Here is a 25,446-nt window from a genome sequence, read left to right as displayed (position 1 = left end):
GGCAGAAAAAAGTAACAGACTTCTTTAAAAAACTGTAGAAGACTTAACATATTTTCCTTAACATGCTTAAAATGTGTTCAAAGTTCTAAACATCTAGTTTTATAATGTTCTTAAGATAACTTTTGTAAAAGTTTGTACCGAATTCCTTTGTTTTCAATTGCAAACCGTTCCACTTCAACTCCTCACTGTGAATGTGTCACGCTGTTGGGGCCAGTAAATCATTCCTCTCGGTAACAGTGACGACAGTAGTGACGAAGATAGTGGTGGTAGGTCTGATTCAAGTCTGGAAGGGATAGCACCACTGCCAGATAGTGATTAGGTGAGTACCAAATCGTAACACTATCATATTGTTGTCTTACGTTACGGTGCTATTTTATTGATTATTCAAAAAATATACATTGTTTCCTTTTGTGTCGTGAAAGGTAACTGCACCATTTTCCTGTTATATTACTTCCCCGTTATTTTATTAACACCGACTGTACTGAAGTTTGTGTGTGTTGCAACTAGTGCTTGGCACGCAAGATAAATACAGCCTATCACTAGCTGACGCGGCGCAGTGATACAACGGTGTTTTTTATTTCAAAACTCAGCTAAGAGTGAACGGAGAATAAATACGACCCCTCACGGTTCCCGAGATTAGGGTCGTTATTTATATGTAATCTCCGAATGTCCACAGATGGCTGTCTGTGGGCTAATGACCTTTGAGGCAAGCATGACTCAGCTAACCGCGATTTTCGATTATCCGACTCACTCGTCCCCTTCATTAACACGGATAATCGGGGTTCTACTGTACTTCAAAGGTTCTCTCAGACGTCTACTTATTTATTCACATGTGAGATGTGACGCTGACCATTGTATGCAGCCAACGTGGCGAAGAAAGATGATGCAGCAGTCTGGTGAGGTCTACTCGGCGCGGGTCTGGAGGGCGTCAGGTTCATCAGTCTCTCGTACTCGTGAGGTGAAGAGCCCTCAGGGTGGACCCCATTGGTGGCTGGGACAGGTGGCGGGGGCCGCGTGGGCTTGCCAGAGTTCCACGAGGCTTTTGGCGCGCGTTCTGGCGGCGCCGGGCTTATGCTTCAACAACACACCAGTAGTAGAAGCAACACACCCTTTACATTTAAGCAAAGCAACGATGGTGATGCATCAGTGGCAAAGGATTGAATATAGCGGTCTGCAAGTATTCGAAAAATATTCAATATTCATGAATTAATTTAATCTTAATAACAATGAATATATATAAATTTGATTCCAACATTTTGAACTGAATAAATTCTCTACTAATAGTTAAATCAAGTAAAATTAATTATTGACAAAATTTATTTGGGAGGAAAAAAAAGGTTACATGTATGAAGCTGATTTATTGAGAAATTTGGACTTGTTTTTTTCTGCAACATTATATATACATTGTGTTTCTACCTATGTAGCAAATAATCTGTGATTATGATTTTCAATTCCTAATAATACTCTTAATTTTTTGTGTGTATATAGTCAGTTGGATCAAAAAAATAATTTCTAAAATTAAATTTTTTAATTAGTTTAAGAAAATTCAGTGGTAGGATTTTTTATTTTCTTTTATTTTATACCTCTCCATTATGATTCAATACACAAATTTATCTCTTTTCATTTGTCTTTATTTTGCATCAATTTTTCTTGGACTCCTGTGAAGTGTGAAAAAATAGTTTTACTGTATGTTAAAATTCAATTTGAATATTCAATATTCATGAATATTTGATACTCTTTTCAAAATCTGATTTTAAAAAAAAGCAGTATTCACAGATGCCTAATTAAATACTTTTTACAACCCATACCAACAAATAATAATAATAAAATAGTGATTTGTGATCCATCAGCATTGTGACTAAACATGATATATCTAGAAAAAGGGTTCTTGCAGATATTTACAAGGACTTTTTAAGACATATTCAAGGGTTAAAATGTACAGTTTGAAGGACCAAAATAATTCAATATAATGTTCACAATTAAAAAAAACTATTTTAGAGTAATACACAATAAAAAAAACCTAGGAATGTTTGTGAATACTTTGAAATCTTTTGTAGCTAACTTGTACTAACTATATGATCACACATAACATGTAATAAGAGCTCTGACCCAGTTCAAAGATAAAAATAACTAACAATCAACTGCCAAATCATTAAAATGTTAAATAACATTATTTAAGACTATTCCATTTTAACAGACATTAATCTAACAATTTCAAAGTCCTTGAAACTACACTGGAAAATTAGGACCTTCAAGTACCATTATAACTCTCCAGAGATCAATTTCTCCTATAGTGTTAAGTATTCCAGAAATTATTTTATATTATACATACATGGGATTAGACAAAGTTATCATTTTAATAGTAGATTTATAATTGCTAATATTATCCAATTACAATTTCACACATTTTTCAAAAAAAGTAATTACAATTAAATATGAAGTCATTAAAACTATACACTTTATTCATTATATTAACAGCCAGGCATATCTACAAAAGGAATTATATAGGTAAGTACTGTACGTACAGTGAATTAAAAAAAAAAAAAACCATTTAATGAGGCCAACTGCAGACAATAAATCAGTTTTCATATAAAATTATCCTTAATTCACCCAACATAGGGTGGGATTATATCCAAGTGCTTACCTGTACGACAAGTCAGAAGGAGATGGAGGCACTGGTTTGCTGGTGGTGCTGATAGCAGCAGTCTTGAAACACACTGTCAGTCCATTTATTTCCCTGAAAGAAATAAAAGTCCATGCAAATGGTTTAGTCATAAAGAGTTTGGTTAGCAACATACAAAACATTCAATTCATTACTAAAATTGAAGAAAAAATCTACCTATAAAAGCATAAAAGTGAGTATAAACACTAAAGTGTGAGGGTACATTATTTGGTTGTCTAAAGATACAAGAAACTATTGATACACGTTGTTTGCAAAATCACTTATTTTTTCAAGTTATTTAATCAAGTTCCTCTTTTTCTTAGAAAAGAGAGTTTTGTATTTCGAAATGAATGACTGATTTTATTCAAGTATTGATAAAATTAGCTACAAATTCTTAAAAATCTACTGTACTGTCCTAGAGTGAATGGTTAGTATGTGCTCAAAAAATTATATCTATATCTACTATATTGAATATTGATTGCAAATTTATTATTAATGAGACAGGTGAACAGAAAACAATTATCAAAGGCTAGATTCCTAATCACCCCACATATATAAGTATGTATTCTTAAGTAACATATTTAGATAAATTTTCTCTCTGAAAATAATCTATTATTTTACTATTTACAATAATGGGTACCATGTAGGTAATACTACAGTGATAACAATTTTTTACCACCTAATATTTTCTAAGGTTTCTGTTTGTTTTGGAAGCAGTTAAAAGTCATAACTTATTTGTTTGTGAACAAAACAATCTAGATTGTTAACATCTAGGTTAGGAATGTAATTTATCCTTGATATTAGTAGTTTGACCATTTGACTGGCTGGAACACATGTGCACACATGACATTCTAAAAAATTTATAATTAAAAAATTAATCTAAATGCTAACAAAAACTTTAGCCAAACATTAATTTTTCAGCCCAGTAATAAAAACTCTAAGATAAACCAAAATTTTCTTGAAATTGCTATTATTCTGCACAGGTGGCAGTCCTGGAAATCACACTTCATATGGACAGATCTATTCCTGAGTCCTAACCTGTACTGTGTAAGTTTGTTCTCCATGATCTCCATAACTAAACAGCTAGAAATTTACTATAAAACAATTTAAAATTTTCAGTGAAACTATTGTACTTTCAAAATTAAAAAATGCAGTACATAACACATATGAAAATAAAAACAACACAGATACAACACAACATTGATGCTACACAAATCAATTACACAACTACTACGCTCAATCAAAACTGGGCTAACTGAAGCATGAATATGAAAAATTCATAACAAATTATCTACTTGTGCAGGTAAATTCTTGGATAGCTACCTATATATATATATAAAAAAAAATAGAAAAGTCTTACCCAGCTAAGGAAAATCCACTTGGTGCTTTCTTGGCTCGGCTCAGGATAATGATATCAGTGACACAGTTCTGAACTAGGTCCCGGCGGGACAACCGGTAGCAAAGTTGTTTCTTGCGCCATGCTTTCTGGTCTGGTACATGAGAGAAATGTCAAATCCCCATTATTCAATTATGCCATATGTAAATTCATACAGACAACAAGGGTGTAATCCATGATAGCCACCTAAACACTAGCTTCTTCAAATAGATCTTACTTGTCATTATGAAATATAAATTTACAATTAATAAATGGAGAGCTCAAGCCAGTTTCAAGCAAAAACTGACAATGCAACCATCAACAAACAAACACTGTGTAAGGCCCTGTTCTTATTGCTCGCACTGAAATAGGTATACAATGTTTTGTTGCGTCGTCGCAGCTTGAAAATGCAGTTTCTGAGTACAGCTCATACTTAGTTGCCGAAGCTGTGCATAGTAAGACAGGAAATAAGCCTGTTTTTGTTAAGTTGTCTTAAGAGATAAATTGAGACTAGCTTATTTGCAGTATGAAATGAAGGATACTCATGACTTTCAATAAACCTCACCCACCTCACATATTAAAACTGCTATAACCAAACTGCAAACCAATGTAAGTGTTTTGTCTATATTAGGCTATACGTAATCGTAATTTAATACTTTGTAAATAAGCCTAAGCACAAAAGTTATTTTTTAAGTGATAACAAAGAACAGTTTTCTGCCTCATGTAGTTAAAGCTTAAGAATGAGGAGCAAAATGGAGAAGTAAAGCTACAGTTCCAGAGTTGTGTAAGAGTTAAATCGCAACCACTGCATATATACATAAATAAATAAATATATATATAATTTGATAAAAAAATAAGTAAGATATTAGTCATTTGAAGCAACTTGTGGACAAGAATTACATATATGTATTTAAGCAGGATTTTGCAACAATTATTTGATAAATAAAGTATTTATACTTCTAAATAGTAAATATTCATAAATTTGATTCATAGTAAGTAAAAAATTCTATTTCAATTAAAATACATTAAAAAATGTCATTTTACATTATCTTCATCACCACCACGACCACCACCATAAATTTCACTTTCAGAATCACACCCTGTAAGCTGAGCTCACTACCACCAGTCTCATTCGTCCATCAATCACGTGACATGCAGCAAATCTGATGGCCTGATAAATTCCATCCATCCGTCAAAACCTAGTCAAGTTTTAACTTTCAACATCCAGGTATTTCAGTTTGTTTATTTGTTCAGATGCTTTCATATTATGTTTTTAACTTACCTATGAACACGTTTTACATTTTATATTTGAAACGAAAATTGTCTGAGACCCAAAAGTAATCTATAATGCACTGTGACTTGAAAATATGTTTAAATAAAGATTTTAGAGTTTGCTTAATCATTTATAAGTGCTTAGCGTACGTGATTGTAAGTTTGGTAAACCTTTACAATAGGATTTTCTCAAAAATTTAAGCCCTAATACTCAGCTCGCAGCATCCAAGTAGAAAAATATAATGACGCACGACAGTTAACAGACGGAGTGAAAAACAATAATCTAATGTTAGTCCAATTTTATGTAACAATTTTGTAGGCTTCTTGATTTATTATGTTATGATATATTATTGATATTTCTAATATAGGAACTAAATTATAAAATATGGCAAATGTTTTGTCACAAATCTTAGATTTATATAGCATATAATGTTAAAATCAGGCTAATTATACATAATCTGTATTTATATTAATATGTCTACTATTGTGTTTTAGTGTGCAAATAAAATTTTGCATACACATATATACTTCTGTAATAATCTATACTAATCTGTACTATGTTTAAGTGTATGAAAAAATCTGACATACAAATATGTACTTCTGTAATATTCCGCTGATCTGTACTAATCTGTACCAAAAAATAAATAATGTATAGGAGCTACCATGATAAACTTACAAGAGTGAGACAAAAAATCTATAAATATTTACTTAAAAAACTACTTTATAATTTTAAAAAAATTATTTTTGTTTTTGTTTTTATAGACACTGATACTGAAAATAAATGCAATAAATCAATGAATGCATAAATATACTGTTACGATTTACCACGGGTTCGTAAAGGATAGCCCAATTAAAGATTTTTATCACACACTGTTTTATTTATTGCCACTATTTACATTAATAGCTAATGATCTAAAAATGCCAATTAATTAATTAATTGTACTTAAAAAATGTTGCTTCCTACAGTCACTTGTTTCTCACAACCCACACTCGCTGCGCCGCATCTCTGGCGCAACTCTCGCCGCAGCACCCCTCGTGGTCCTGCGTCGCCGCACTTCCCCTTCGCCGAGATCCCACTCGACGCCTTGGTTCAGCCTTCAGCTGGCCTGTTTTGTCCGGGGTCATCAGCTGTGTGGTGGTGCGTGGAGGACCATGGGTGTATATGGTCTCGTCAAAAGTTTTCGTCGGTGTCACACGTTATCACGTTTGAATTGATTTGAAGTGCTTGTTGTGGCCAAGTACAGTTTAGTACATAACTTTGTTTGGGTTGTAGCCACCCTTTAAAGTTTGCTTTTATACATTGCAGTTATGAGTCGCCTTAGCTTTGGTGAGGTTGACGGACTTCCGTGCCTTTTGATAATTTGATTGGTCACGCGCTTTATGACAGTGTGTGGGCGACGTCATACCGAGGTATAGCCTGATAGATCTTTTACCGACGTACCACCACGCCCCGGAGAGGCAGCATGTAAGTTCTTTTTTTGTATTTGTTTTACAATGGGCACGGTTTCTAGTTTTTTTTTTTTTTAATGTATATTTAATGTAACGTTTGCATTGGTTGATAAGGCACTTGGGAACGCTTGCTCTCGATTCTACTTGACTGTCTCTACTGCCCCTTTTATTTGTTCTAGCTTCATAATGCATAAACGTATAAACGTATTTATTGTTGATGGTTGTCATTTATCATGCTTAGTTAATTTTGTAATAATTTGTTGAATTTGCGAGCGATTGTTGCTTCCTATAAACTTGTTATACATTATATATACATATATATATATTTGTTATTTGTTTGAATAGTTTATTAATAAATATACGTTTGTTTTGAAATTCTTTTTTGTCTATTACAGCCATTTTGGCAACACTAATTATTAGCCAGATTCTCTCTGTATGGCTCTACCATAACAGCCCATTTAATTTAATTGTGTACCGTCTCGGCGCTGGAAGTGAGGTTGACCGAGGTGGTTTTCTGCCTCACGACACTTCACTTTTTAAGAAGTATTCTTGTGTTTTCCATATGTTTTATAATTATAATTTGCATTTTTTTCATGCTTTTAAAGTTGTTCTGATGATTTGTTTGCTTTATGATGAATAAACCCCTATATGTTATTTTTCCTGTTTTTTTATTTGTGTGGGTATGTTTTTATGTGCTTTCGCATATTTTTAAAATATTTCTTGTTTTAATTTGTAAGTGTGTGTTAACGTAATTTTCTTTTGCATTTTTTTGCCATGGTTCTTTGTTTGAACGAGAAGGTGCTATACTTTGTAAATTGTAATAATGAGTGAATTTGAGTGTGAGTGTGTGTGTTTGTGTGTGTGTGTGTGTGTGTGAGTATGTGTGAGAGAGTTTGGTAACCGTAAGAAAGTACTCTGAAGTTAAGTCAAAGCGCTGTTGCCATGTGCCACAATTGGCTGAAAATTTTCAAGTATTTTTGTGATTGATTAAAAGTGATGTCAGACTTGAGATTTTTTCATGTCATTTTTGCAGGAAAGGGCGTGTTGCGAAGGTTAGAAAATTTGTATACTGCAATGTTTTCGTGAGTGCGTGCTTTGATTGGGTGGTGAGACTACGCACCTACCACTTCATTCGGGTGGTACGCAGTTGTGTGTAGTCTTGTCAGTCAGCTCTGTACTAGGTACCAAGAGGTCAGGTGTCGGGCGGTGGCTCAATAATAAAATATTAATACGTAGTTTGAAAAGAGAATTTTGCGGTTGTGGTCGAGCGCTACCATTGTATAATCAACCTTTTTCGTGTTTTGGAACTTTCACCTAGAATTTTGTGACCACAGTCAACTGAAATAGCCCAAACAAGGATTATGTAAATATTGTCCCTTGTTACAGAGATGCGTGTTCTTCGGCTTGAGTTCATATTCAACCCTGGGATTTACTTGCGAACTATATTTTAATATTCATCCTACAGTACATGCAAACAGTCAACTTGTTTGTTTTGTAGTCTGTGAAGAGGTTTTATGCAACCAGCTTGTAAATTTGACAATTTCTTGTGATCTGAAAAATGATGGCCATGATGACTTGAGAGTTTACGTGAAGTATTAATAAAAAACAGTTAATATCGGCTGGTATCCGAGAGACGTTATTTCAGTAACCACTTGTCAACAGTAACATTGCTTTTTGAACTTATATATTTCTTAGTGCTCAACAGATTTATTTAAGCATTTATGAATGTACACTTTAGACGTAATTATGAGCTAGCAGGGATGTTTGGAGTGTTACAAACGGTGTACAGAATTAACAAATAAATCAATATAACATTTTTGGTACCAATGAAAATTGAAGCTATACGGATACGAGACAAAATTAAAATCCATTAAAGGAGAGTGATTCCATGAATGCGGATCATACGTTCTAGCTGACTTTACCTGAATCTATTGTGCGAGAGATGACGCAAAAGCCATCTGGAGGCAACTCCTTCTCGTTGAGCACAGCGACAGACTCCACTATGTAATTTGGCAGTCCCTCAGTCTTGGATAGGCACAGATAGCGAGTGCGACGGATAAAAAAGCTTATCTCCCTCCACAGGTCAGCATCAGAGTCTTGATCGTGGGTGCGACCGACCTGCCGAACACACCTCTATTACAAATCAGCTTTAAAGTTAACTATGTTTTTCTATTAAATTAACCACATTTGAGGAGCCACTTAACATAGTGAAACACATAGTTAAGTTGCTATCAAGCAAAATCTTTTTGTGTGGCTTTTCCCTGACTTATTTTTTTTTAAATAATTACATTATGGTGCTTTTTTTTTTTTTTTTTGAGAAATAAAGATAAATCCAGCTTCCATCACACCCAGAGCTGTCTTATTTCTCTCTCTACTTTTTCTTTGATTTCAAACCAAACCTTGCATATGCCATTTTTTTATGAGTATGACTATGCACTAAAACACCATCTTCCATCTTGTATCACCCCTATATTAATGGCGTACTGTGGACGAGTCTTTGGTTCTTGTGTCTCACACCACCGGAGTAAACTCTGGAAAGAAGGTAATGGGGAAGCAGGGGGGATTGCAGTTGAGGCGAGGTCAGGACAGTAGTGGGCAGAATTCGGATCTCTGGATCTTTGCACTTATCAGTTAAGGATTTGCCTTAGCCTGGGGAGTCAGGAGTTATACTCAAAAACTAGTCCATGCCTGTTCAGTTTCACACACACGCTATTTATTATCTTTGCACGGATCTGCACTTTACAGCTTATGATAAGCTGGATGATGCCCTCTTCCTTTAACATCGAACCAAAGACCCCCAGCGTGTACAACCAGAATGCAGTACATCCTGAAACTATCAAGTAGGCAACTCGCTATACTCTATAACTATACTATTAAGTAACTCTTAAGTGTGTCTCAGTACAACTATCATTACTCTCGCTCTCGTTTTAACACTCCACCTACACACTTCCAAACGTAAGTCTTAACAGTAAGTAATTTTGTGACCTCTCCTCATTCGACCACGAAAGGCGACTGCATGCTGCAAGTCAGCGAGAGTCATTCACAATGGCCAGTAGGTACTGACTGGCAAATACGCCTCCGTTGCGGAAGGCCAGGGCAAAAAACTCTAAATCGACAAGGCGAACATACACTCTCCCACTGCAGACTACCTTATAATAAATTCAATATTAATTTCCCTTACAATATGGAAAAAAAAAATTGTTCCTACAGTTTGGGTTATGGCAACTGGAGCATGAAATTTTCCCCTCAACCTATTATGACTAGGCTCGTTCCATGACTTTTCCAGGATTTCCGGTAAAGTCCCTGACCAATTCCAACTTCCCTGACTTTCCAGAATGTAGACATCCTGTATATGATCTATCCAACATTGTCTTTGTATAAACTTACACAAAACATAGAATGTAGTTTTTTCTTGCGAAATGTTTCCTGGAGTGCTTATACCTCCAAGATGAATGCTTCTACACATCCTAATCTACACTATCCAAGCTGAATGCTTCTAAAAATACTGATCTCCAAGCTGAAGTGACGTGCAGACTGAACCAAACTGCAGCAGGGTCAACATAAATACACTGAGGACACGCAAATTAACGCTGCCAGATCTACCTGTTGTCCTGGTCAGGCTCAATAATGAGGTAGGTGAGACGAGAAATGGCTCCCATGATATCTGACGAACTGGGAAATGAATAAGTGAGAAAAATAACTAATCATGATGCAGACTGTATATTCATTCTACAACTGAAACTCTATAATCAAGTGAGAATCCCTCACAGAACACAACGAGAGATTTTAAGGGGAGCAGACGAGGCAACCAAACTCCCTTCCCTGCTCCTTTTTTAAAGAGACCACTAAATAAATATTAAATTCTCCTAAAATTTTAACAACAGGAATATAACACAATTATTGATACCAAAATGTTTTGTTGTGACTTACACCCCACAGAACACCACTCTGCCATTTGTTAAATAGAGTCTACTCTATGAGCTCAAAATAAATTTCAGGAATACAAAATGGGTAAATAAAATACAAATAGGTGTTTACTACACAAACACAAATCCAAATATATTTCACTAGCTTACAGTGATAGGTGGGAGTTATGAGACACCCCAAAGTCAGAGTTGTGTCCAGAAGCATGAACAAGCTAAAAATTATAATATTCTAAACACTTCATTGCATGTGCATGAATTATGACACATTCCAGAGAGTCATTTACCATCAACGATGCGTTCATTGAGACAGTATCAGTGAAAGAATATCTGAATTTTTACAACTGTAACACAACCTGGTGTATCAACAAAGAAATTGATTATCAGAATTCATTAGTTTGTGTTTGCAGATTGTTGTCAATACATTTTCATACAATTTTAAATTAATTCTCAACCAAGTTTATGAAAGACTGAAAATCATACACCAACACAAAAAGAGTATACATTTGTTCTAAAAGAGAGCATCCATCCGAAGCCCCTCAAAGGCTATGAGACGCATGAGGATGCGTGTGTCTAATCCAGCGGTTCTCAAAGTGTATGTCCTAGAAGATTTCCGGGTGCGCCTTGGCAATCCAGAGAAATACGGATCCAGACATTTGTTTATTTTTTAATTTTATTACTTATAATTGAGTGCCTGCAACAATCATAGCCTTTAATAGGTAGGCACTTAACAACTAATACATAAATTACGGAGACAATTACAATGATGAACATAGGACAACACAAACATAAAATATGATAAGGACAAACACATGACAAAGACACTAAAATAACCAAAAGACACAGACAAATTAGCATTAATAAATTACATAAAATTTATAAATTAATATAAAAATAAATATAGTTATTTTAGTGTACAATTTCATTACGGATATACTTTATTATTATGTGTTATTTAAACAACTCTACAGGTTTTGCTCCAAAAGTAATGTTCAGTATGGTGCTGTAGTCGCTCTTTACCGTTTGTAAACTAGCCTGAAAAATTTAAGGTATGTTTCATTAAAATTTGTATTACATTATTTTGTTTTTTTATAATATTACACTTAATTATGAAAATATACTTCTCAGAAATTTGTACATGGTGCACCTACAATTATTTGTAAATTTTTTCTTAAGCCACAACTTTAAAAGTTTGAGAACCACTGGTCTAATCCTTATACAAAAGGCTCATTTGTGATTCTGTAAATATCCTTGCAATTATTCTGAATGTCAACAAAGATTTCTGACAGCCTTAAGATGTACTTTTCAAGGATATCTTAGGCTAAGAAGTCCTTTAAGAATATTCAAGTAAATATTTCCAAAACCTATAAAAACACCATATTTATGCTATTTATTTGTACACTTCTTTGCCAAGTGTTCTGAAATTTTTATGGGCACTCTTCAGATAACCAAATGTACATTCTGAATAAATTATAAGGTAATTTTTTGGCAAAAAATAAGGAAATGGAAAATATGTTACACACACTAAACACTGTACAAAAACAACTTAGAAGAGCAACATATATAAGCAAGCAGTTGCGCGTAACACTATAATGTACCATAAATTATACTTACAACTACAAAACCAGCTGGGCACTTATCAGAGTCTTCAACAACTTGAATTCCTGTGATAGGTCGGTCATCTGGAAGTGTTTTATATACTTGCTGCATCATGTCTTAAAATATAATTTCCTGTAAATATATAAGAAAAGAAAAACAATCTATATAAGAAAACCATAACAAACAATTTATATAAGTAAAGAATAACAAAAAATTTATTTTAAAAAGTGGTTACAAAAGATTAACACCACTTCAAACAATGCATATAAACTAATACTTCTGTAAGAAAAACTATCTGTTTGATTAGAGAAAAATATAACTATATATGGTTTGGTTTTGTGGTACAGTCCTTGCCTCCCTCTATAAACTGAACTGAGGACAATGAAGTGATGGCATGAGAGACATATTCCTGCTGCCTAGCGCTACTGATCAGATCCTTGGGTGAGATATTAATATTCCTAAAGTTGGGTTCTTAGTCAATACCAACAATAGGTCAAGAAAAATGGTAAGAGTTTGCGCAGCAAAGCATTATGAACAAGTGCGTGCCTTATCATAGAGCATTTTTATTTGGTAAATGCTGAAAGTAGCTAGCTTCTGGGAAATAAAACAAATAATAACTTAGGTGAAAGTTTAGTTGGATTAGGTCAGCTATATTAATAATATGTAAAATACTTGTAAAAATTATCAGATTCTAAAAAAAAAAGTGTTTTACATGCACTTATATCCTTACACTTAAGTTTTTATTGCCCTTACTTCCCAGAAGCCACTAAGTAAGTACTTTCAGCATTTACCTTGTTTTCAGTTTTTAATTTATTTCTTCAATGATTCACGCTGATTAGTAAACACTCTTTTGTGACAATACTTGGTAAAAAGGCTGGGGCCATGTTTGAATCCAATACACAGTTTTGTACTTGTAACCCCATATACTTTCCTAGCTCTTGTGGTGTACAAGTGCATTTGGACGAGAACCATAATTGGCCTCTACAAAATTATTAGCCAGCTAAAAGATTGTTGACATCTGTTTTCCAATAAATAAGATTTGCAACAACTTAATTACTTGACAGAAATAATTACTCATGTACTCTTCATCATAGACACACAAAATTCATGGCAAACTACTTTAAGTTTTTTTTTTTTTTTTTTTTTTTAAGTTTGAGAGAAGAACACACGTGTATGAATTTGTTGAAACATCTCTGTAATCATGATTAAGTATTTATTTTTTTATTCAGTTTATTATTAATCCCTATAAAGTTATCAAGTGAAAGTGATTTTACGAGGCTTTAAACTATGTTCTTAACTAATCAATCAAATATAACTTTCAAAACACTTTTCAAAATAGCAATGTTTGATCCGAGAAGTAGACAGATTTGTTAAATTCCATAACGGCATATTTTACTAGCCAGTTGGGCAGCTCTTGTGATGTTACTTCCGGGGACATGAGGGTGAGTATATATTTCAGAAGTTGAATTTGGACACAGCCTGTGTCAAGAAAAAAGAGTTTGACGTCAGCCGGGGCTTCGCCTCACGAGCCTGATCATCCTCCGTTCCCTTTCCCACCACCTTTCCTACCCGGCATTTGTATCGTGACGTACGTAGCTGTGTGATATTCAAACTGCGCGCCACGAACTACAGCAAGAGGGCACTTAGCTGCAGTGTGCCGCACCCCTATAAGTCTTAATAATTATTGTAATCCTTTTCTTTTCGCCCCAAAATAGTGTCACGACGGCTATGTATGTGAGTGTCTTTTGTTTAATTAAATTATGATGTTTTGTAATAAAATACGTGCAAGCACGGACAAGGACGCTCCCTAGCGGGCGGCGGAGGAACTAGCACGTAACTTGATTTAAACTGTTTTCTATCATATAAGAAATTATTACAGACGGTCTGGGTATGGATGTGATGTGCTAATTTTTGTAAAGAGTTTATGTTATTTTCAATAATAACCCGGGGCACGCAATAGCTAAGTTGTTAACGGTAATTGTGTTCGGCGCGAAGGGTGCCATGTTGCCTTCTGCAAGCCCTTGTCTCTTCCCAGTCTCCTTCTACAGCCGGCCGAGAGTGGACGTCTCTGCAGACACCCCGAGGACATCACAGTTGTTTCACCGAGAAGTAGTCCTGTTAAGTAATTTATTCAAATTGTTTTCTTTATATCCTCGGGGCCTCTCTGGGTCGGAGAGACTGCTTCATTAATAATTATTTACTCTCCGGAGTTTTTGGTTATCTGTGTGATAAGTAACGGCTTGAGGCGACCACATGCGTGGTTCGCCTCCTCACCTAATTCGATTCGTGCCTCGGGCGTTTTATAACAGAATCAAGGAAGGATTGTGTAAGGGCGTGTAACATGAGTAATAAGAACCAACTTAATTGAGTCACGTGTCTTTGTGTTAGGGGGGGCCACGTGGGTCCTTAACCCAGTCAGTGGCGTGTGGGACGCCCTAAGAGCCCACTGCGGTTAATTAGAAGCGTGCCCGACGCTGAGAGCGGGCTTGGTTAGGAACAGGTGTGCATTAAAAATCAGGAGGGCTAATATCTTGCCGCACACCGGCCACGTAACGCCCTGAGTTAGAGTTTCACGCCGGGTCCACGTGCTCACTCACGTGGTGGCGCCCATTATTCTCCACCAGTATTCAAACCTTAACACTGGTACGCCCTCAAGTTCTTACATCAAATATTAACTGCCCAAATTACATTCAGATTTTGGTACATGGAAAGGTTTTACGTCACAAGGTTGTGCACAGATGCTTGAGACAATAGGATCTCCCAAATTAAGAAGGACTTTAAACCACATGGGTAAACTTAGTGCATATATATTTAAGTCATAGCATGTGTAAAATTTAACATTTTTTAATGTGTGACTTACACAATATATCTGCATGTAGGAACAATAAAAGAACCTAAATTATCCATGGGGTTTTAAGAAAATTATCACAAGGAATTTTTCACAAGTAAACTCCATATATGAAGGAGAGCCACTTTTCTATATAAAAAAACCAAATTAAAATTAATTTTTTACTTACTGACATGTTTCAGAATCATTCGCTAAGAATGTGTTGAGATAATTCAAGTAGTTTACCAGTAGTTTACCATTTTTATGAGTGGTTAGTTTATTACAAATACTGTTAAATTGTGAGAATGGTCAGTTAAGTAGGGTAGCTACATTAAAAATACTTGGACAAATAGTTAGGTTAGCAATTTTGAAAAAAATTTTAAAATTAGTATGGACATTAGCTACATTAATAATACTGTAAAATAATTTGAATTATTGGTTAAGAGTTGCCAATATAAAATGTATGTAACTTAAACCAACCTAACATTTTACTGTTACAGTACTTTAACCCTTAAGAGTGGGATAAATAGCTACTAGAAATTCCAGCTGCTTGAAGCGTAACATGTGCGCCTGATATTGTACGTTAGACCGATATTGCTCTGAGTCCCTAGCGATAGGCGACACTTCTCAGTCCCACGATAAGGAACGAAAGGGGTGGGGTGGCACTGCGAGGCAGTCGGATTTAGTTTTCCTTGCTGTCGCTGTGTTAGCTTGGGATATATGAATGGATGTTCATTTATAAATGGCGAAAACAAACTCATGTTTTTTAAAAGGTAATGCTCGTGGTAAATTGCATTTGTCTGTGCGAAGAAAACAGAATAGAGGTAAAAATCGAGCAAATTGGAGAGAGAAAAATAAGTAAGTACACAAATTATTTATAGTATTCGGGGCATTTTCAGTATATAGCTTCAGGCAGTGTTATTAATAAAAACATGTGTTTTTACCTTGATTTAAGGTTAAAGGAAAGCACAAACAAAGACTGAAGAAAGTACGCCAATTGCAGAAACTACATCTGAGAATGCTAATAGCAAGAATAAATTACATTATGAATAGTTTATATTGTGTATATTATTTGGTAATAAAGGAAAACCCTTTTTACTTCAGTAACTACTATTCATGAAATATACATGTATTATATATGTGATACATTATATATAAAATACATTTTAATGTTAAATGGGATACAAACAAGAGATACTTTTATATGCTACGTAATGAAACAACATGATAGCTTTGAAAACTGTAATATTTTTATGTATATTATCAATTTGTATGTAACCGCGAGGTAAACTATTGTAACTTATGTATTTTGTTTACAAATCAGCTTTACATTTTTGTGTAATTAATCATATTTTGTGCTGTGCTTATAGTGTTGGAACTGCAAAATCTGTAAAACTTATCCCCAATAAATGCCTTGCAAAGTAATATCCCACGGTATATTTAGTTCATTTCATTTTTATACAACTATTATTATTTGGTTGAAAATAAGATGTATGCCAAGTAACCTAAAAGCAACTAAAAATTATTAATTGTATATCCATAATCCAGTTAAATATTTGTAAATAAACTGTACTATAAAATATATATGTGCAAAGAATACTCTGAGAATAATGTAAATGAGGTGGACGCGAATGCAATGACAAGAGAAATGCAGAGTAACCTGACAAGACATGTTATCGAAAACCAGACCTTCCTCTACACCCCTTCCACACATTCGTAAACAAGGCGACAGATAACAGCAGGAACCCGATCACTCAAATGGCGAGGATTATCTACAGCGCTCGGATCTTGCTGAAGGGATGGAATAAAAGTGTCCTACCTCCAAACAGTGAAGTGGCAAATTTTCGGCTCAAACATGAATGTGCAGTGACTTACGCGTGTGCAAGTAATTCGCAATTGTATGAAGATAATTATTTCCAAAAATTATATACTTTAAAAGAATGTTACATGTAAATTGTTCAGTTTTTACTCTTTTGTTATTCCGATTACTTTATTTTCTGCAAGTTGTCAAATTTGCGCTAATATAAACCTTTATACTAATTAATTTTGCTTATTAATAACAACATTAACCGCATTCTGACAACTGGGATCAGTTATTATACCTTTCCTCAATGATATGTAAAAATCTCATTCATCTGTAGTAACTGGTTTGACCTCTACTTGCCGTCGCATTGACCACTAAAACAGCTCTAAATGAAGCCCTTTATCGCCCTCTTAAGCAGTCACGCACCAAATCGAAGCATTACTAGTCGCGTGGAGTGTTGACAACACCCTACTTAAAAATAAATTATTTTTTAAAATTTTGGCAGAGATTTTTATTATTTTTAATTATATTGTTTATTTAAATAGAGAAGTAACACATTACAATAGATTTAATTTGTTTGTTAGTTAATAATAAAATATTTAGTTATGAAATGTGTAATTACAACATTGATTTATATTCTTACCTAGCACTTTTACAAAAAACATGTTAGAGAAAAATTGATTTATCAAAATTTCTGTAAATATACCAAAAACCCAATATAGTACACTAAAATATTTCACAAATATTACTGATATTTAGCAATCAAAAGAAATTTTTCACCAAAGTTATTTGTCCAAATTATGCATAAAAGCACTCTTCACAAACATTTTTCATGTGTTTCAAGCACATTGAATGACAACATTTGTTGCAATATGTTTTAGTTTTGGAGTCTTTTTTTCTGGGGCATACTACACAACTTCGAGCGACTTGTGTTCTCTCTTGAGATGACACAGGTACTGAAAGCAGCTGAGTACTTGATAGTTTGGCTGCCTTCGTTCGAATGGTCTTAGGTAAGCATGTAGTACTGGCCCTTTTTTGCAGAGACTGTGTCACTAATTTCATTCCAACCTCACGCAGAAATTTCCTACGAACCAGTGTTGTTTGTGGATTATTCGCTGTGAAGATGATCTGTCCATTTATTCCAGCAATGTCTAAAATGCGAAAAAACAAAACTAGAGGCCAGCGCCTACATTTTCTAGACGTAGAGTATGTACTGCACATCTCATCGACTGTATTGACACCAGCTTTCGTAAGATTGTAACAGAGTTATTATTTCAGGCTTTTTGGCATCTCCAGTTGTTTCATCAATTTTGTTATCATGGTGCATTGATGACAATAGCACAACACTCTTTGACTTCTTTGGCACGTACGATACCAATGTCAAGTTATTTGCATATCCAAATAAACTGCTTTTCATTTCTCTCCCTTTCACAGTGACAAACTCACTTGGAAGCTCCTTATTTTTACGTATTGTACCAACAACAGTCAATTTTGTCTTCAAAGTTCGGTAGCTAGGGGTACACTGCAGAATAAGTTATCACAGGTGATGTTTCTGCCTGAACATTCGATACCTTTTATGTCTCTTAACAACATCTGTAGGTGAGTTGGAAACCTTGTATGGTCCATCTGGCTGGTTACCTACATAAACTTCCATGTTATTTGTAAACAACGTCCTTGAATCACAGTGTCCAAATTCTCAATCCGTACTTAGCTGGTTTGCTATGAATATTCTGTCTCAATTTTGTCCTTCCTCTGAATGAGACAAGCTGTTGTTCATCAATGGTGGTGAATTCGGACAATGTATAATGTTTTCTGCAATTTTCGAGAAATAGCTCAAAAATTTCTCTGAAAGCAGCTAGTCGATCAGTGGCACTTCACGTTCCTCTATCTCGTACATCGTCGAAGCGTAAACAACGTAACAAGAAGAGGAAACGTCATAAACTCTTAGTTGCATGAAAAATTTATATTCCTAAACCATTTTGATCCCACAAATCTTCAAGATATTGGTGGCCTGCACGACATACTCCTGCTAAAATCAGCAACCCGATTGCTGTCTTTACTTCACTCGTACTTGTCGGTTTAGCATCACGTTCTCTTCCATATCTGCCTGCAATGCTCTCAATGTATATGTTTGTATATTCTGTAATTTTGCTAATAATTGTAGTGTCAATAAATAACATAAAACATTCTTCACATTCTTTCACATTCTTTGCGCATCCTTTCACACCAGGAAGGTGAGAAATAATATTGGCTTTACATGTGTGCACATTAGTTGGAGGAGTAGGTACATTTCATCCATTTTGTAAACTTATCCCAGTCAAGAAAAAAGTTTTCTGTACTACAAGTCTCAACTTCACTACCGCTTTCTTCACTACCTGCATCACTAACATCTTCACTACTAGCCCTGGTTTCTCTTCTGTTGTGAACTAAGTCTTCTTGGCTTTCACTGGCATCAGATACTGATTCTTCATCGGAAGACACTTCTTTGTATAGTTGTAGGAGCTTTTGAATCTTTTCTTGTTCCTCTTCATACATTTTGCATAAAATCCCAAAATAACATTGAAACACTAAACAGGCAAATAAAAAACATCAAAAGTACATAAAAATTATGAAATATTACGATTCTCAATCAAATTAAAACAATTAAAAAATGAAACGTTTCTGGTCGCGTGGGGGTACAGCAACACCCCAGGCAAATTTAGCAGATGTTTTACCGTCAGAGACAGCAGCAAGACTGGTCGTATTTATGGTAACAGTACCTTTTAAATGTCCTTGAAAGGTACTGAGAACAACAGCTATCTGTGGCGTGCTATCTGAGATCTGTAACACCATACATATGTGTGGGGTGTTGGTAACACCCCGCACGACTGCTTAAGGGTTAAATATAGCAAACCAACGGTTCACAAAATTTAAAAGTAGGTATATCTAAAGTAAGTAACATTGATAAATAATTTCATCACATGTCCAACTATATTGCTTATCTTGATGGCAAGATCATGAACATTTTGATCCTTTGGTACATGATGTACATAGAAAGATTCTGGATATTACAAAAACTTGAATACCACAATACAAACAAATTATGTCACAGATCTTGTGGAAAGTTTTTCAGTTAAAGTTTCGCATTGCATTCTAGTCCATCCCTTGTTTCTAATGACATGATCCTGAATACATTGATCCTGTAGTACATGATGCTTGCTGTTTTAATTTAGTATATCAAAGTATTATGAATTTAACAAAAATGGTAATGTAACAATGAATTATGATTGTATTATCAGATGAAATAAAAATATGAAAATGAATATTTTTTTCTTCCTGTATGTTTGTTATGTCCAGGATCTTTCGACGTACTTAATTAAAACAGCAAGCATCATGTACCACAGTTCATTCATACAGAATCATACCAAAAGGATCAAGGGATAAACTTGGATATGTGATAAGTATGGAATTACCATTTTTTTTCTATCATATATATTTTAGAATCATAATTCAGTATTGTATAACAAGTTTTTGTTGTGTCTAGATCTTTAGACTTATTAAATTAAAACAGCAAGCATCCAGTACCACAGGATCAATAAGAATCATGCCATCAGGATGAAGGGAAGAACTTGGATACGCGATACGGAACAATTACCACCTATTCTAACCAAACGTTTATACAATTTTAAAATATTTTAAATGTTGCTAACCTAACATAACTTAACCAACCATCCACAATATTAAAAAGTATTTTTATTGTAGCTAAGCTAACCAATTATTTTAACAGTTCAACACTATTTTTAATGTACCTATCATAAAAATAACCATTCTTTAAGCCTAGGGCCCATTTGCGATAGTATGCGAAGACCATATAAATAGTAAAATTGCACATGCAGCATAGAAGTCAAAGCTACATTCACATACAACATAGCAGTTTGAAACATTTCAACAGCTATTCCTCTCATTTAATTGTCAAAATTTCAGTTTCAAAAGTTTGCATTTTGCCAGCTATTATTTTCAGATTTGTCTAAATCCAAGCATTTAATTATAGTTTTTTTTTTTTTTACATTTATGAATAATAAATTACAAAGAAATTCCTTGAGAATAAATTTATGATCAAATAAAATTCACTCTTTCTCTTTGAAATACACATATCAAAACAAGTCAGTTATTCTACGCTGCTGATGTAGTTAGTGCATGATATTTGGCTGCAGACAAAAACCGGCGCAATTTACAAAGAAAAGTAAGAAATTTGACAATTTCTGGATTCCGTTCCAGTGCTGTTTTGCTGTACATGTTCTATTTTCCATAGTAGCTGCTGTCAACATAACCAAACTCTACAATAACTTGCCAAAAAAATATAAAGACATGAAACCTGAACATTTGTTTGTTAAATGGCTAAAAATATATATGTGGGAGGAATATTGTAAATGTTAAAAGTGCATTTATATAGTTACTAATTGATCTCATTTACATATAGACGAAAAGCATCACCAAAATTATGTATAAGATCTATATTATGTGTTGAAAGTGTAATTGATGTTTGTATTAAATAGCAATTTTTTTTTAAGTACAATGAATAATGAATAAGTGTTAAATGTACAACTGTAATGCTATTACCTGTGAAACTTATTATATTTGTATGAATTGTTATGAAAAATTATGTGTCATATTATGCCAAAGTGACGTGTATAGTTCCAAAACAGAGCTATGCTCTCCGGAACATTGTAAAAATAAATAAATAAATTTAAAAAAAATTTAACTTCTGTACATCTGTGCTGTGTATGTGCTGTTGCAAATGTAGCCCAGCTTTTAAAATAGTCAATTACTGGTAAAACACTTTAAGTATTACAATGCCCTTTTACATAATGAACGGAAAACATGTAAGGAAGTAAAATAGAGAATTTGAAATTACCATTATTCTTACGGAAAAGTGGCCAATCCTCCAAATCACATGATTTTTGATAATTTTAACAAGTCTCATAATTAAAAAAAAAAAATCTTCGGCAAGTTGTTAATACATATCAACGATTACTTTTCATGTTGATAATCAAAATTTTTGCAAATAAATAGTCTTGTTACGAACAAACATGATTATCATTTAGATTTTGCTTTGAACAAATTTTAAACTCGATAGTATTGAAAAGCTTAACGTTGTTGATAAACTAAAAGAACATTACTAGGAATACCCGGTCATAATGCATCACCTGACTCATGCAGTGAATCACGTATTTATTCACATGCAATATTATCATTAAGCTACATAAATCACTACTACGCAAAAACGGCCTCAAGGTATGAGGATATCATTAATATAAATTTGATTGGGGCACAATAAAATAAAACGAGAGATACTTACACCAAAAACCCACCAGCACAATAATAGATATTACATCAATAAAAGAGATTGTAATAATTACTCGCATACTGAAAAAATTAAAATTTTTGCATTCAAGAAGCTCATCAAATATTTTACACCACTCAGAGTAATCCACATAACTACTTTTAAATGATCTGTACGTCAATAAAAATTAATACAAACACAAATTAAATGTAAATAACCTTAAACTTTGACATATGCACCTTCTTTCACGTCACGAATATTTTATGGCCTTCGCAGAAACAAAAACATACAGCATGAAATCTATTTAAGAAGTAAAAAATACTACTTTTTAAAATATTTGATTAAAATGATTAAAAGCGAATTTCACCTCAACAGTTAAAGATTTTACACAAATTTTTAAAGGGTGGTTTAATTGCAGTTCACTAAATATTTAAATCCGTTTAATATAGCTAACCAAAACTTAACTTTATAAAGAACCATTTTGTTTGTTTAAAATCTCAACAATAAAATTTAGCAGACAGCAAACCGGCTGCACATTTGTGTTAGCTTTTATTTGATGACAAAAACAAGCCGAAAAAATAACCTAGAAAAATTGGCAAGAAAATTATTAAAATATATCTGTGATGGTAACGATTTAAATGTGTGTTATTAACTAAAGCCACTATCACATGATGGAAGTTTCCATGGCAGCAGTTAGGATGGTACTGTTGAAAACATAGTAAATATCTGACCAATTTCATTTAAGTTTAGGTATTCGGTCGTTTTTAAATTTCTGTGAAAGCATTCATAGAAGAACTTAATTTTATCCAATCAGAATGTAGTAGTGGAGGGCTCCTAGTGTCTGACGTCGGACCATCAGTGGCAGTTAAGTCATAGTCGTACCCCACCAATACCAATTCCCATTGGTGGAAATCACCCTTCAACAAAATGGCACGAGTCAAAAAAAAATAGTATCAACATGCAATCAATGTGTAAGTGCCGCATGTATTGTACCCAATGTCATGAATTCTTAAATAAAACTTGTCAGAATTAAAGTAAAGTAATTTTCTCTCCACAGTGACCATAAAAATGTGTGTTGGCCTCTTAAGGGCGCCGTAAGTAGCGAATGCCCCTAATTACTTTTGCGGCCTTGAGCCTGTTTTAATTCATAGTGCCGACTGATTGTGTTTACTAATGCCAAAACCACTTGGTAGTATTTAAATTGAGTAGTGTCAGCAAGCGACAAACCGTCTCCATTTTGACTCAAGTTTTCAACTAATTATTTACATTCAATTTTAATGACCCATGCTTTTAGGCCTTCTGCCAATTGTTTTTCACTCACAAAAATTAATAAAGATAATAACTACAGTTTGTAAGTTTAACATATAAATATTTACTATTTCTTTAGTGGGTTTAGCACCTGGTGGTGTTTCCCTCTCCTCCAGCAATCTTCATCAGACTGGTTCGGGGCGGTCTCATCGTGCCATTGGGAGCCATCACCATTGTTTCATAGATCACGGTACTTCTGTAAATTATAACTCTAAAACATAAACCTTTTTGCTTATTTTCCCAGTGCATCCGCAGACCATTTACGGTGTTGGGTATAACCCGACTGTCATTACCTTCACCTGCTGTGTGATCTTTCTGCCACGTGGTTTCTAACTTATGGCACTGGCCGACTCCAGAACAGAATTTCGCTTAAATCAGCCGTACATACGTATGCTGGCCTCTCAAGTAGTATTGTTTCAGCCAAGTTAATGTATATTCTCAGCTCCCACTTCAGAGCCCGAGGTACGAGTTTTAACTGCCCTCATTTATTAGCATAGTTGTGTTCATAGTTTTCGTTCTTTCAAGTGTTATCGTATTTTGCCCATGCAAACTGCAAACCTGTAAACCAAGTTGTGTGTGATTAAACCCACATTGTTTCTCAATACATTCTGTATTTATTTCTCCAGTTTCATGAAAATGTATTAACTAAGTACCAGACCCAAGGCTGAGCAGGGAGTGTGTAGCAGTAGAGCAACTAGGAACTTCAGTACTCAGGTGTAGCCTATGAGATTAGGGATCCACATTGGGCCTTCAACCCATACAACATCAATGGTTAGATACCAGACCGAGCCTGGCACCCTCCTGGATAAAAATTATCAATACTTCACTCCAGCATTTACTAAGCTCGCTCTGGGTCTCAGTCTCGTGACCGCGGGTGATGGCATGTCTAAAGCAGTAGTTTATTTAGGAGGATTTAAAGTTCTCTTGATTATTGATTTGAAACTCTGTGGATATGTGATCAGTTGAAGCAGTTAAAGAGTTATGCGAAAAAATTTGAGAAACATCCATGTTCATAAAATACCAAAAAAAATCAATTATCATAACAAAACCATTCGCAAAAGCTAGGCCTACACCTGTCATAATTCTACATAAGATAATTTATTCCATGGAAACATCTATAATTGTCGCCATGGAAGCTTGGCTAGCAGTTTTGCTGGAAGATTCAGCTTAAGCCCGTATTCCACGATGGAAGGTTCCGTACATGCTCCTCTAAAAGCTTCCAACGAAACTGCTAGCCAAGCCTCCAGGGCAGCAGGTATGGATGTTTCCGTGGAAGAAACTATTACACGTAGAATCAAGGACGACTGTGCCTGGTGTAGGCCTAGCTTTACAAAGAACGATGTTTGTTTATTAATAAAAGTATAATTTGGAAATTCGTCGTCCAAGTTTTTTACTGTTTATTAAAGGTATTGTGTGTGTAGACAAAGTTTTAGATTCGAACAGAAACAACGTAAGAAAGTATTTTTTACAAATTATAAATATGTATGTTTTTGTTTTTTATAATCGCGTATTTTCATGTTTTATGTTCTTATCTTAAAAGATATATTATAATAAAGCCGCTCTAATGAGAGTTAATTGTTTCTTGGTTAACAAAAGCTGTTAATTATCAAATATTTTTAATTGTTTATATTCGATTTATTTTTATTTACGCGACGTCATACTGTACGCGTACGAAATACGACTCGATTCGATGCTGTTACATAACATAGCATGTGCCATGTCATGCGGTATCAGAAGTAACGAGTAACGATACGAAAGTAACGAGTACTAATTGTTATAGTAACGAATACATACGGGTACACATTTTTTCGTTACTTTTACACCTCTACTAGGGGCACACTACTTCATTCTGATTGGCTAAAATTTTCACATTTTATGAAACCTTCCATGGAAATTCAAACACG

At 34.3% G+C, this 25,446-nt stretch overlaps 1 protein-coding gene across 2 annotated transcripts in view; it reads right to left on the bottom strand.

Annotated features, from left to right (window-relative positions):
- The window catches only part of LOC134546338 (multivesicular body subunit 12B), a 51,381-nt gene extending 28,889 nt beyond the window's left edge, over window positions 1–22,492 (bottom strand). Inside the window, exons 1-7 of one of the 2 annotated variants that reach the window (XM_063389114.1) lie at window positions 22,250–22,478; window positions 19,671–19,731; window positions 12,296–12,412; window positions 8,681–8,876; window positions 4,023–4,152; window positions 2,645–2,737; window positions 851–1,074 (exon numbers count right to left, since the gene is read on the bottom strand). In XM_063389114.1, coding sequence (XP_063245184.1) covers window positions 851–1,074; window positions 2,645–2,737; window positions 4,023–4,152; window positions 8,681–8,876; window positions 12,296–12,394 — 742 coding nt within the window. In that variant the 5' untranslated portion in view covers window positions 12,395–12,412; window positions 19,671–19,731; window positions 22,250–22,478. Of the gene's footprint in view, window positions 1–850; window positions 1,075–2,644; window positions 2,738–4,022; window positions 4,153–8,680; window positions 8,877–12,295; window positions 12,413–19,670; window positions 19,732–22,249 lie in introns of both variants that reach the window. The other variant, XM_063389115.1, reaches the window with a different exon arrangement.
- Between the last annotated feature and the right edge of the window lie 2,954 nt (window positions 22,493–25,446).

The sequence above is a fragment of the Bacillus rossius genome, chromosome 1 (genome assembly GCF_032445375.1).
Source record: "Bacillus rossius redtenbacheri isolate Brsri chromosome 1, Brsri_v3, whole genome shotgun sequence".
NCBI lineage: Eukaryota > Metazoa > Arthropoda > Insecta > Phasmatodea > Bacillidae > Bacillus > Bacillus rossius.
This window is presented reverse-complemented; position numbering and strand designations above follow the sequence as displayed.